Source organism: Ursus americanus, chromosome 2, assembly GCF_024610735.1.
Source record: "Ursus americanus isolate L20-20 chromosome 2, mUrsAme1.1.p, whole genome shotgun sequence".
In the NCBI taxonomy this organism is placed as follows: domain Eukaryota; kingdom Metazoa; phylum Chordata; class Mammalia; order Carnivora; family Ursidae; genus Ursus; species Ursus americanus.
Window position 1 is genome coordinate 25,915,121 of NC_142128.1, and position 12,411 is coordinate 25,927,531.

The window sequence follows — 12,411 nt, forward strand, 5'->3', positions numbered from 1 at the left end:
TATTATGAGGAAATTCTAAATAATACAGACCTGTCTTATGTAAAGAGTGTAAGTCACATCCAATCCCATTACAACCCATAACCACTGTATTTCAACATTTACTAACATATGTATATAATACACAAATATATTTATGTTAGACCTCAGACCACGTCAAATCATCCAAGTATAGAACCCCATCACACAGTCCTTTTTCTTCATAATTCCTATCAGTTTTATCTTTGTTTGAAATTTGTAAATATTAATGACTGTGTGTTTTGTGAGGGAAATTGTCTGGGTCTGTTTATGCTCACCATCATATTCCCAAAGAATACTTGCTGAATGAATGAATGAACAAAATGAAGAATATAGCAAGTTACTTTTGATCCTTTATCTATATGTTTGTTCACACTTATTGAGAGCTTACTATGGACCAAGAACCATTCTAGATGTTGAATCTTGGACATCTTTCTAGGTTGCTACATATATGATATGCCACAATTATTTAACCAGTGTACCCTTAGTGGGTGTTTAGGTTTTTTCCAATTTTTCATTACTACAAACAATGCTGCTAGGAGCATCACTATATATACATCATCGATTGGAAAGGAGGTATTTTTATAGTATTAATTCTTAGATGTGGAATTGTTCTGTTAAAGGAAAAAATAATTTAAAATTTCAGCCAAATTGCCAAATGTTCCTCCAAAAAGTTTACAATTTATACTCCTAATAGTAAGACTGTTTCTCCGGAGTATTACCAATCACATATGTATATATATATATACATATATATATAATATTTTGCTTTTTTTGCATTTCTTTGTTATTTATTTATATTTTTTCTATTTAGAGTTGTTCCAAGGAGATCTCTCAGGAGTTCAATTAAATTTGATGGAAAAGATACAAACTTTTTCATCATATGACTGCAAAAGATATATAGTTGAAATCATTATGTAGAAGTATGGGAAAATACATTATCTTCAGGACAATATGATGTGTTTGTGATTTCAAGCCCCTGTAATGTTTGAGAATCTGGCATATTTGAGAACTTGTCACTTTTGCCTTATGATTTCAATTTAAAATATGTAATTGATTACAGACTGATGCTTTTTACATTGAACCATATGAGTTTGTATGAATTTGATTAAGCTTGTAGAGTATTGAACTCATTAAAGTAACTTCATTTACTATGATGTGATTCATTCAGTTTCTAAGAGCTGCTTCAGTGCTTAGAAAATTTGCTTGTCTGTTTGGCATTAGAAATGCTTAAGAAACCAGGTATATTAAACTTAGAAATGTTTATAATTTTTTAGTTACCGAAGCTTGTAAAGTGGGTTAATTGATTAGGGGAATTTAATGTTACATGCATATTCAGTGAACACTAAGAACAAGTAAAAGTGGTTACTCACTTTATACAACAAAGGCAACATTCTGCAAGAGGTAGGGCAGAAAGAACCTATAACCCCATTGGCAGCGTGGAGCCTTTCTGCCAAAATTGGAGCCTGTCCCCTCTATGTTCCTAAGGATATGAGATAATGAAACATCCTTTTTGCTCAGGCCACTATTAGACTGTCTCTGATTTGCTACTGAACGTGTTCCGAACTGAAACAGCAACAGTTCCTAACTGAAACATTGGGAACAATGTCGGAAAGGGATGGATCAGGGAGGTGGGGGGGGGTGAATCTAATGAACACTTAGCCAGTAGACGCTACAGCGAGGGGTTGTGCCAGTTGCTGGAGGGACAGATGACAAGTGCAGAGGAGCTTATGTTCTGGTGAGGGGATGAGCAGTAAACCGATGCCTCTGAGATGCAGAAAATGCTGCCGGAGGGGGCTATGCCCAGTGCTCTCGGTGCAGTGAGGAGAAAGGGCTTCAAAAATCAGTGTGAGGAACAAGAGAAGGCTTTCTAGAAGGGGGGTCACTTAGGCTGAGTCTTGAAAGATAAAGATGAGAAGGAGAGACGTTCCAGTAAGAGGCAAAGCTTGGGCAAGGCATGGAGGAGTAGAACAATATGGCGCATTGCAGGAATTATTTCTTGTGGCTAAAAGTACACAGTACAGAACAGTAGCACTGTGCTTTGTACCTCACCTGGAGAGCTTATTTAAAATGCAGAGCTTAAGGACTCACCCCCAAGGAGTCTAACTCATCAGGTCCAGGACAGAGCACAGGAATCTGCATTTTAACAAGTAATTCAGATTTTGACGCAGGTGTTCCCAGGCTACACTTTGAAGCATGCTGTATGTTGTGTAAGGGCTTGGATTTGAGTGACACACACATCTCAGTTCAAGCCTGGTTCTGTCACTTACTTCGGATGAGTTTCCTTAACTCTGCCTCAAGTTCCTCAATTTTGTCTGTACAACAAGCAAAACCCTCCCTGAGTTGCTATGAGGTTTAAATGAGAGGAAAAGCATCTAGCACAGTGTCTGGCACATAGAGCAGCTCAATAAATGTTGCCATTAGTATGATTTGAGCAAATGGTAGGTGATGAACCTAAAAAAAAAAAAAAGACAGGAACCACATCATGAAGGGGCTTAGGTCTTAAGCTAAAGAGTTTGTTTACCATGAAAGCTATGAAAATCATTGTAGGTCAAGGCATGATGTGATCAGATTGAAATTTGAGAGAGGTTCCTGTGGAAGAAGGTATGGACAGAGGCCTTCTGCAATTAAAAAGCTACAGCAGCAATCCAAACAGGATGTGGTAAGGGCCTGATCTAAAGCAGCAGCCGTGAGAACTAGGGGGTGAGGAGTTGGGGCTTACAAATGTTAAGCAGGTAGAATCTGCAGGGATTGGATGTATGTGGGGATCGTGAAAAGTGAATGGAAACATGTTAAGATGAATCTCTGATTTCTGGACAGGGTACCTGAGTGAATGATGGCGACGCTCATTGAGACGCAAAGCTGTTTGGTGTCTAGAATAGTGCCTGGAGTCATTCCTAGCCCAGCACTTAAAACAGTTTCCAACATGGTAGATATGTTGACAGAAGAGATGAGAATAATTTCACTGGAACCATGAGGTAAGTAGGAGCTAGTCTGCACTAGGTTGATAAAAGGCATGACAATGGTGTGAACAAGGGCAGTGTGTTCTTTCCAGAAGCTTGGCTCAGAGAAGAAAAGGGACAGACAAGAGCTAGAAGATAATATATGCTAAGGGAGAGGTTTTCAAGATGACAGACCAAAGGATGTTCGGAAGGAAAAGGGGTGGAAAGGGGGTGAGTGAGCAGGATCCTGGGATGGCAAGAGGATGGTACCAAAGCACAGATGTAGGCTGAGCTGTCGGTAGCAGCGTATGTGTGCAGATGCAAATATGTTTATCGGTATAAGGAAGCTGAAGGATTCCCTCCCCACTTCCAAATGCCTGACTCTTCTCAATGGATGCCTCCTACATTTACTAAGTGGTATCACCCAACATTTGAGGAGGGGGAATAGAAACTTGGGGCTGGTAGATGGGGGCAGTGGAAGAAGGCACTGAGGGATGTTGACTGATAGGCACTGTGAGAGCCCCCTGGTGTCACTTTTCTCCAGCTGTACTCAGCAGCTGCACTAGGGTTACAAGCACTGATTCAGAGCTGGTCCATGTTGGTATCTGGCAGGTGGGATGGAGGAACCTGATTTTACAACAGCTCTAAGGTTGAGGTTGGAGAGTATTTGGAGTAATGAACCAATGGCAATAATGAGGATGCTGATGAGAGTAATAACAGTAATATTAAAATAGAAGACTGTAAGCTCCCCAATACTTTCACTCAGTCTTGGTTAAAACCATAGTTAAAAATCATGTCACAAACAATAATAAGATTTAATTAGAAGCGTTGGCAGGAAAGAACTTTATTGATACTATACAAGTGCCTTTGAGGATACAAAGCTCAGAGGTAGTCATCCCTGGAAAGTCGGGAAAATTAAAGAACAATTACAAGTTGTCAGGTTATATAAATAAACACACACACACACACACACACACACACACACACACACAGCATCAGCCAGGTAGGGCAGTCTTAAGTCAGATATTTACCTATTCTGTATTTCTCCTTCCTGAAATTGAGTTTCTCACAGGTCTATTTGCTGTGATAAGTTGCTTTTTAAATGGAGATATACTAATAGAATGTAACACTTAACCTCAAACATAGGATTACCACAAAGCCTGTTTTTCATGTTTGTTGTGAGGCACTAAACTTACTCACTATACGTTTGTTATAGAAAACTGCATGTTAGAATGGTTAAGAAATTCATCTGGGTTATAATAATCATGATAGTGCCTGAGTGTATAATTCACCATCTTCGACCTCATTAACTTCACAATGTAATTCTGTCACTTTGTGAGTAGCATCAATTCACTTGATTTTTAGAGAGCACCACACCTCTTTGTCTTTGCCTTCTCCCTACAGGGCTATTTGACCAAAATAATCTCATGACTTTAAAACACAATGCAAACCATGTTTCGTTGTTAACAACAATGAACATTTATCGAGCTCTTTCTAAATGCCTGACACTATGCTAATCAACTTCACATACATTTTCTTACCCGGTCCTCACATCAGCCCTTTGAGGTAGCTAAGCAGTTTCTCTTAAACAACACACCAGTAATAAACTCTATTATGGAAGAGCTGTTTGGCTTGGAGAAGTCAAAACATCTTTCACTTTTTTGGGGAAAAGACATCCACAAGTACCTTCAAATATGAGCGGATTCTTTCTGGGAGAGTGATCAACTTGGGTCACGGCACCAAGGGGGTAAGGACCAAAGGATAGAAATTACAAGGAGAACATTCAAGATGAAACAGATTTTTCTAAATATAATGTGATGCTGGAAAAGGAATTCAAGCACTGGATGGGAGGTGAAACAGCCACTGAGGGTTATCTATCAACTCTGGGTCCACTATTCTCTTCCTCCTCTGTATTTTCCGCTTCTTCCATATATTGGTGCATTCACTCTTTTTTCCATTCAACAAACATTTACTGGCTTGTCCAATATGGTAGCCACTAGCCACAAGTGGCTATTTAATTTTGGTAAACTTAAACAAAATAAAAAATTTGAGTCCCAAATGCACTAACCACATTTTAAGCACTCAAAACTATATGTGGCTAGTAGCTACCACATATTTTTGAGATATAACTTAAATTCAATATTAAATTAGTTTCAGGTGTACAACATGATCAATCAATAGGGCTACTATTTTTGAAAGTTCTGGGAAATGCTGTTTCAGACAGCTGACAGTGATAGTAACCACAAGAATAAAAAGGAGTTCCTGACCTTGAGAGAACCTAGGAGAGAAAAAAACCCACTCAATATTATTTTTTAAGAGCGAACACTTATTGAACTCTTGCTGGATATAGGGCAGTTTGCTAAGCACTTTCTGTGACTACTTCGCTGCAATGCTCCTAACACCATAAAATAGATGTCAATATTATGCTCACTTTACAGAAAGGGCAATAACTTGCCCAACATATGTGACAGTACTGTAAGGCCTCATGACCAAGAGTACGTGTAGGGCCGCGAAAGAAGTTGAGCTAAACTCCATTTGGGGATTTTAAGGAAGATCAGACGTGGAGAGGGATTAAAACCCAAATCTGTATAGACCATGTTTACTCAACATGTGGGCTACAGACTTAACTACATCAGAATTACCCAGGATGCACGTTAAGAGCGCAAATTCCCTGCACCTGGTTACGGGATCTGTGGGCAGGAACTGCGAACCTACGTTCTAACCAAATTCCCCATCTCTGCCCCAGCGATTTTTTCCTATTCATTAAGTGAGGTTTGAGAGCCACTGTCCACACCACTGGGTCCTCTTTGTTCCGCTTTACTCTGGCTCCCCTGGCTTTAACCTGACTACGAATCAAGGTGCGAGACTGCGCTGCGTAATCTCGGACAAAAGTCTCGGAGCCTCAGTTTCCCGGTCCGTGAAATGGAGATGCCGGCGGGCCTGTGGCGCGGCTACCAAGGAGCCCACGCACGTCAGGCACCTGGAGCACGGTAGGCGCCCAGTAAACGCGGCCTCCGCCTGGGGAGTCCCGCCCCTCTGCAGACCCGGGCTGCCTACCCTCGCAGATCTGCTCCCACAGGTTCTTGCCTGGAGGCTCCACGCCCTGTCCTGGCGAGACGGGTAGCTCGGGCGACGCGGTGGACGCCATGGGCACTGGCGTCCGGACAGGGTCCGACGACTCTGTGGAGCCGCTAAGCTCCTCGCGTTGGGCGGTGCGACTACTCTCCAGACCCGGTGCAGCCATGGCCGCGGTTTCCACGGCAACCGCCCTCCGGCACGGCTACGACCCGGAAGGAGCCGTAATTCAAGGAGGCGGGCCAGCGACTCGAGATTAATTTCCGGGTCCCGGCAGAGCTGGCTTTCACGTGGAGGCGGGGAAGAGTGGCCTGCGGGTGAGTGCTGAGGAGCGGCACTGGTGGGGCGGCTTGGGGTCTGGAGATTGCGCCTGGGGATTTGCGCGGCGAACTGAGGGAAAAGTGGGTGGCCCAAATCCACACATACCTCCCACCCCAATCGCATGTGTCCGCTCGCTCCGGCCTGGAAGTTCTCCCGCCTTGGAGCAGAGCTGGGATCCCGCGCAATCCCTCCCGGTGTGTTTGTGCGGAAGCTTTGGAGCGGCGGTGCCTTTGAGGGACTGTTCTCGCCTCCTGGCTCCCTTGCTTCCTGCTCGTGAACCCGCGGCGGCAGTGGGGTGTGTTCCATTGTGCAGAGCGCAGGCCCCGACTTCCTGAGGGCTGGGTTCGAGTCCCTTTTGCCGCTTGCTGGCTTTAGGACCCAGAACAAGTAAATTCAAGTCTCGAAGCCTCAGCGAGTCTGAGATGGGGTCTTCACACAGGTGCTCATGAGACTACCGCGAGATTTAAAAAAAGCTGTTGGAGAAGGTGTTTGCTTTTGCTGGAGACACACTTTAAGATTCTTTACTCTTCCCTTCTTGGAGCGAATGTATCGAGTCGCAGGGTTGAAGAGGAGGAAAAGTGCTAAAGAGGAAGAAAGCTACAGTGATTATGAACGGCCGAAAGGGGATTACATTGACTACAGTCTCCCTTTAACTTCTTTGTTCTAATCACATCGTTCGAACACTCCCCCACCTGAGACACTCTTGGCTCTCTCGACTCCACCAGGTTTGCACCTTCTCCCCTGCCTTTGCTGGCTGACCCCTCTTCCTCTGTACTCCTGCTTCCCTGAGGCCTTGTCTTAGGCTCCTTCTGCTTTAGGCTTAGTTACCATCCATATATTTATAAGTGTTTGTTTTGTTTTTGTTTTTTTACCCATGTCAGCCCAGTCACCCGTGAGCCTCAGACCCATATATCCGCCTGTCCACCGAATATCCTCCTGTCCACTTGGATAGTTCAAGGCATCTATGCAAACCAGCCTGTCTCCTGCAGCCCCTAACTACCCGCCTTCAGTTCCTTATTTTCAGGCATCAACATCACCCTCCTGCAGTTGCCTAAGCTGGAAACCTGTCTTCTAGAAACTTTCCAGACAACTGGTAGGCCAGATGAGATGAACTTCATTACCCTGACTTCACCACTAGCTTTGGCTTTTATCACTGTTATCTTCATTATCACACCTCTTTTCCTCCTACACCTGTTTCTTGATAGCAGGTGTTTTATCTTGTTCATCTCTGTATTTCTGGCATTCATTCATTAATTGAGTATCGCTGTGTGTCAGGTACAGAGCTAGGTTTTGGGAATACAGCAGAATACAGGACAAGAGTGAATTGAGAGTGTGTACCCTTGACTTTCCAAGTGTTCCTGGCAGTGAGTTATAAATGAACTTGAGCCATGGCTTAGGCCTGGCTCTTTGGAGCTGCTAATGGTGAGCCAGTGTGGCTCCCCAGGGCTCGGAGGCTGAAGAGAGGTTCAGGATGGAGAAGCTCCTGACCTTTCCCTCCCACTGTCCAAACCTCCTGCCAGAGGGATATTTTGTTTCTGGATTCCTGGGTGTCTCCATGTCACCTAGTCAAGGGAGCAGCAGGAGCTTGGGTGGTGACTGGAGAGAAGTGACCCAGCTGGAAGCTAAAATGTACTTGAGGGCACCAGCCCCTTCCCACAGTTGTCTACATGACATTTTCCCCCCAAAAAGCTGGGCATTCTAGGATGCTCTGTGTCATCTTCAATTTTGTTAAATATTGGTAATTTGAAAATTTAGAAGCAGTGAAGCAGGCAGCATGTGGCCCCCAACACCTCTTCTCTCCTGGCAGCGTTTAAGTCATTCAGTCCCTCTTTATGGATGGGGAAACAGGCCCAGAGAAACCAACACTATGCAGCAAGAGTGCGTCAGTCACCATTTGAACCTAGGTCTTCTCAGTCCTAGCTGGGGCTCCTCTCATGATATCTTGTTGCCGTTCTTATTACTAGCCCCATGGGAAAGTAGTTAGGAGGGTAGATCATCCAGGGTGCAGGTGGGGTGAATTAATTTCGATACACAAAGGAAAAGAGCTACTTAGGTGAACCAAGGGAAGAGGTTAATTGTGCCATAGTTACTGCCTCTGGTGGGAATCGGCAGGAAGAGTTGACCTCAGGATTTCTGTCCCCTTCATTCAGTGAAAGGTAGGCCCCTGAGGGTAGCACCTGGTCTGTCTGATTTGATTGCAGTTGTATCCTCAGTGGCTGGCACAGGGTAGGCAGTGAGTAAATTTGTTGAATGGGTGACTAGGCTCAGAGATTTAAGAAAGGCGGTGGGAAAGGGAATCACTTTCCGTGGATTATTGTGTATTCTTTCCAGTAGGCCTTTGAGAAGGAGTATTATTCTCCCTATTTTTCAGTTGGGGAAATTAATGTTCAGGGAGGCTGGGTGACTGGGGCTTAAGTTAGTGAGGGAGCAGTTTGAATTTGAACTTGGAGCTATCTGAATTTAATTCCATTCTACTTCTTTGATCACATTTTCCTTTGTTCCAAAGGAGTCATGCCCATTTTCCATCCCCTAACATTTCCGACTAGCCACTCATAAATGTGGCTCTTGACACTAATTAGCTGAATTGTACATGGAGTGGTTTGGTATGAAGATAAATTGTACCATTTCTCTTTTCAGGAATGATCACCAAAACCCACAAAGGAGACCTGGGCCTTGGGGTCCCAGAGAAAAAGAAGAAGAAAAAGAAGAAGGTAGTCAAAGAACCAGAGACTCAGTACTCCGTTTTAAACAGTGATAATTATTTCACTGAGATCTGTCCCACAAGAGCCCCGTCCCCCTCAAAGAGTGTGGTCCTAGGGCAGGCATCTGAGATGCCTGTATTGAAGAAAAAGAAGAAAAAAAAGGGTCACAGCACCCTCTGTGAGGAGCATCTAGAACCTGAGACCATGTTACGTGCTGGACGGACAGAGAAGTTGTCCAGCCCCAGGAAGCAGGCTCTTGGTTCATCTGAGTTCCAAGGTGGGGAGAAGAAAAAAAAGAGGAAGTCCTTAAGGCCTCTGGCCATGCCTTCTGGCTCAAGAGTGAAGACCTCCCCGGACAACAGACAGGGTGAGGAGGTGACCAGAGTTGTCAAGAAGCCCAAAAAACACAAGAAGGAGAAGGCGGCCCAGGAGGCTGCAGCCTTCTCGGCTAAGGACCCTTGGTTCTGTGAGGCTGGGGATACTCCCTCCACTTGCTCAGTGGGGAAGGATGGTAAGGAGCAGGCAGCCTCAGGGCAGAAGCGGAAGCAGGGGAGCCCCAGGGAATGCAACATGAAGGTGAAGAAAAAAAAAATCCACCAGAAGGGAGATACCTCCCTAGAAGGGCACCTTGAGTGCTCCAAATCTCTGGAGAGCAGCCCCAGGAAAGGAAGTAAGAAGCCAGTCAAAGTTGAGGCTCCAGAATACATCCCAATAGGACATAACCCCAAGTCCCCTGCAAAGAAGAAAATGAAGTCCAAGAAAAAGGTAGAGCCGCCAGGCATTGAGGAGCCAGCTCTGAAGAGGAATAAAAAGAAGAAGGGGAAAGAGAGCAGAGTAGCAGAAGAACCTTGGGAAGAGGTAGGCATTAGACTCTGCTTTGGGAGAATAAGGGTGGAAGTTGGGAGAGAGAGAGAGAGAGAGAGAGAGAGTGTGTGTGTGTGTGTGTGTGTGTGTGTGTTGTATGTGTATGTGATATTCACATATGTAGCTGCCAGAACCCTGATTAAACTGACTTCAGCCAGAAAAGGGATTTGTTGAGACGTGTAACTGGAAAGGTTAAAAACTATTTAACTCCAGGTATGGCTGGATCCAGGTGCTCACGGAATATCCTCAATAGTAAAGGCATCCCTTGTTATTGAAACTCTGCCCAAGTCCTCACTATCTTCACTCAAGATCTAAATAAATTGGAATAAGTTTTTTAGATGAATCGCTCCCTTTCTGAACTCTTGCCTCTTGCTGTCCAAAACTCAGAAACCAAATAGTTTGAGATAACATGGTCTGTAGCTATCTGAGCTTATTTTCTGTGCTCAGTGTACATGTTTAGAGATCAAATAGATTTGGATTGCAGGAAATGCCAGTGTGGCTTTCGCGAGCTCTGGGCTTTGTATTTTTTTTTTTTTTCTTCGTTGGTTTTGGTCCCAGACAGACACCTCCCACCCCACAGAAAGATGGTCTCAGCAGCTCCAGGATTTCATCCTAGTAGTTAGGCTACCAAAGGGAGAGAGGTAGACCCTCCGAAACGATTACAGAAGTTTCAGGGCTGCTCTCACAGGCCTCAATTGGATCACACAAGCCAGAAACCCTGATCTGAAGCCAGGGGGGAGGGGCCTAGGCTATCAGTCCCACCTGAACCCCACTGTCTGAGGTCAGGGGAAAAAGACAGTTTCTGGGAGGAAAACCCAGTCCTAATTCCCAGAAGGAAGGGAATGGTTGATGGTCTGGTGAAGACAACAGAGATCCACCGTCTCCCTCCTGACAAGCTTCCTTGAGGGGGGAGAGAAGGGAGGAGATGAGCCAGAGCACTTGGACTCCACAGGCCCATAGCCTCCCCTATCTGAGCCAGGGCCACACCTCTGTTCCTGTTTTTGGGGTACGTGTGTGTATCTGCAGGGGGTAATGAGGTGGTACCTGCCCTACTCCAAGCAGATGTCTGGCCTGTGGGGGGTAGCGATGGCTGAAACTTCTTGAACACTTAACTGCGTGCCTGGCACTAAGCTAATGCTCCCTGTGTATTAACCCGTTAATCCTCACATCAGTGTGGTGAGATAGCTGCTGCGGTCATCCTCATTTAACAGACAAGTAAACAGAGGAGTTAAATACCTTGATCAAGATCACCCACCTATTACAGCATGGGGCTGGACTTTAAACCCAATCTGGCTTCTGAACTTGAGGTTTCATCCTTTCTCAGAAGCTGCCCTGTGACTTCTCATAGATTCCAGTATCATTAGAGCCGAAGAAGTGACTGTCTTATATTAAAACAGGCCCTGGATTCTCTTCCCAGCTCTGCACCGACCAGCTGGGGGAGCTCAGACCAGCCACTGCCCTGTGGTCTTCAAGTAAGAATGATGGCTAATGTGTATTGAGCACTTACTGAAGAATGACCCTGGCATTGGAGGGGCTCAGTCAATACTGACTGATGGATGACCCCTCCCCCCAACCCCTGGAGCAGGATCATCAGGAAGGTGTCTGTGTGGCTTGAACTCAGCTTGGCCATGTAGGGTTGAGGAGGGCAGGGGTGGCCTCCATATCAGGGCCTACAAGAGGTAATTTTGGTTTCTGGATTTTTTCCCAGTTTTGCCCTAGTCCACTAGATTTGGTTTTACTGGTCTGTTTTATTCAGAAGCTTTTGGGACCAAGAAGGACCCCAGAGGTGGGAGCCTAACCCCCATCAGAATCTAGAATCCCTTCTCTCCAGAGCCCAGTGAAAGGTGGTCAGTCCCCTCTGTTTAACATCTCCTGCAATGGGAGCTCAGCCCCCTGAGTTAGGAAATGCACACAACTTCAAGGTCTGAATGGGTAATGTGCGTGAACAGAGCCCTTCAGGGATCATCACACGTGATGCTGGGTGCCAGGCAGAGCACACCTAAAGTAAGGATGCAGGAAACATGACAGTTGTCATTACCAAAGGACCAGGGAAAGTGGCTGGCCTGAGGTCTCACTTTCAGAGGGTCCTGTGGGGGCTGAGGCCAGTGAGAGAGCATGGCACGTGTAAGCATGCCTAGGGCAGGCCTAGTGAGGACACCACATGGGAGCAGATACCTGTGAGGGGTGTCTGCCGTCGTTCGTGCAGGGGGAACAGCAAGCACAGAGGCCCTGGAAGGAACAAAGACGGATAGTGGGAACTGGGAGTTAGGGGGCCAAGTGCTAGAGACCAGAGAGGCCACAGGAGCCTAGATTTTTGTGTAAACAAGATGAGAGCCTCTGGAGAGTTTTGGGGAGTGGAGTGATGGGATCCAACCGAGTTATTAAATTCTTATTTTATTTTTTTAAGATTTTTTCCCAAAGATTTATTTGAGAGAGAAAGAGGGAGCATGTGCGCGCACAAGCGGGAGGGGTGGAGAGAGGGAGAAAGAATC

The 12,411-nt window shown here is 45.4% G+C and overlaps 2 protein-coding genes across 8 annotated transcripts in view; one reads left to right on the forward strand and one right to left on the reverse strand.

Moving 5' to 3' along the window:
• IQCK (IQ motif containing K) overlaps positions 1 to 6,238 on the reverse strand; it is a 120,124-nt gene extending 113,886 nt beyond the window's left edge. For both annotated transcript variants that reach the window (XM_045770927.2, XM_045770925.2), the window contains exon 1: positions 6,015 to 6,238. In XM_045770927.2, coding sequence (XP_045626883.2) covers positions 6,015 to 6,201 — 187 coding nt within the window. In that variant the 5' untranslated portion in view covers positions 6,202 to 6,238. The remainder of the gene's footprint in view (positions 1 to 6,014) is intronic.
• A 16-nt stretch (positions 6,239 to 6,254) lies between these two features.
• KNOP1 (lysine rich nucleolar protein 1) overlaps positions 6,255 to 12,411 on the forward strand; it is a 31,409-nt gene continuing 25,252 nt past the window's right edge. For 5 of the 6 annotated variants that reach the window (XR_006775118.2, XR_015727825.1, XR_015727826.1 and 2 more), the window contains exons 1-2: positions 6,255 to 6,349; positions 8,991 to 9,913. Coding sequence is in view for 3 of the 6 variants with exons in the window: in XM_045770921.2 (XP_045626877.2) it covers positions 8,993 to 9,913 (921 nt within the window). In the remaining 3 variants the exon portion in view is untranslated. Of the gene's footprint in view, positions 6,350 to 6,894; positions 7,079 to 8,990; positions 9,914 to 12,411 lie in introns of all 6 variants that reach the window. The other variant, XM_087870090.1, reaches the window with a different exon arrangement.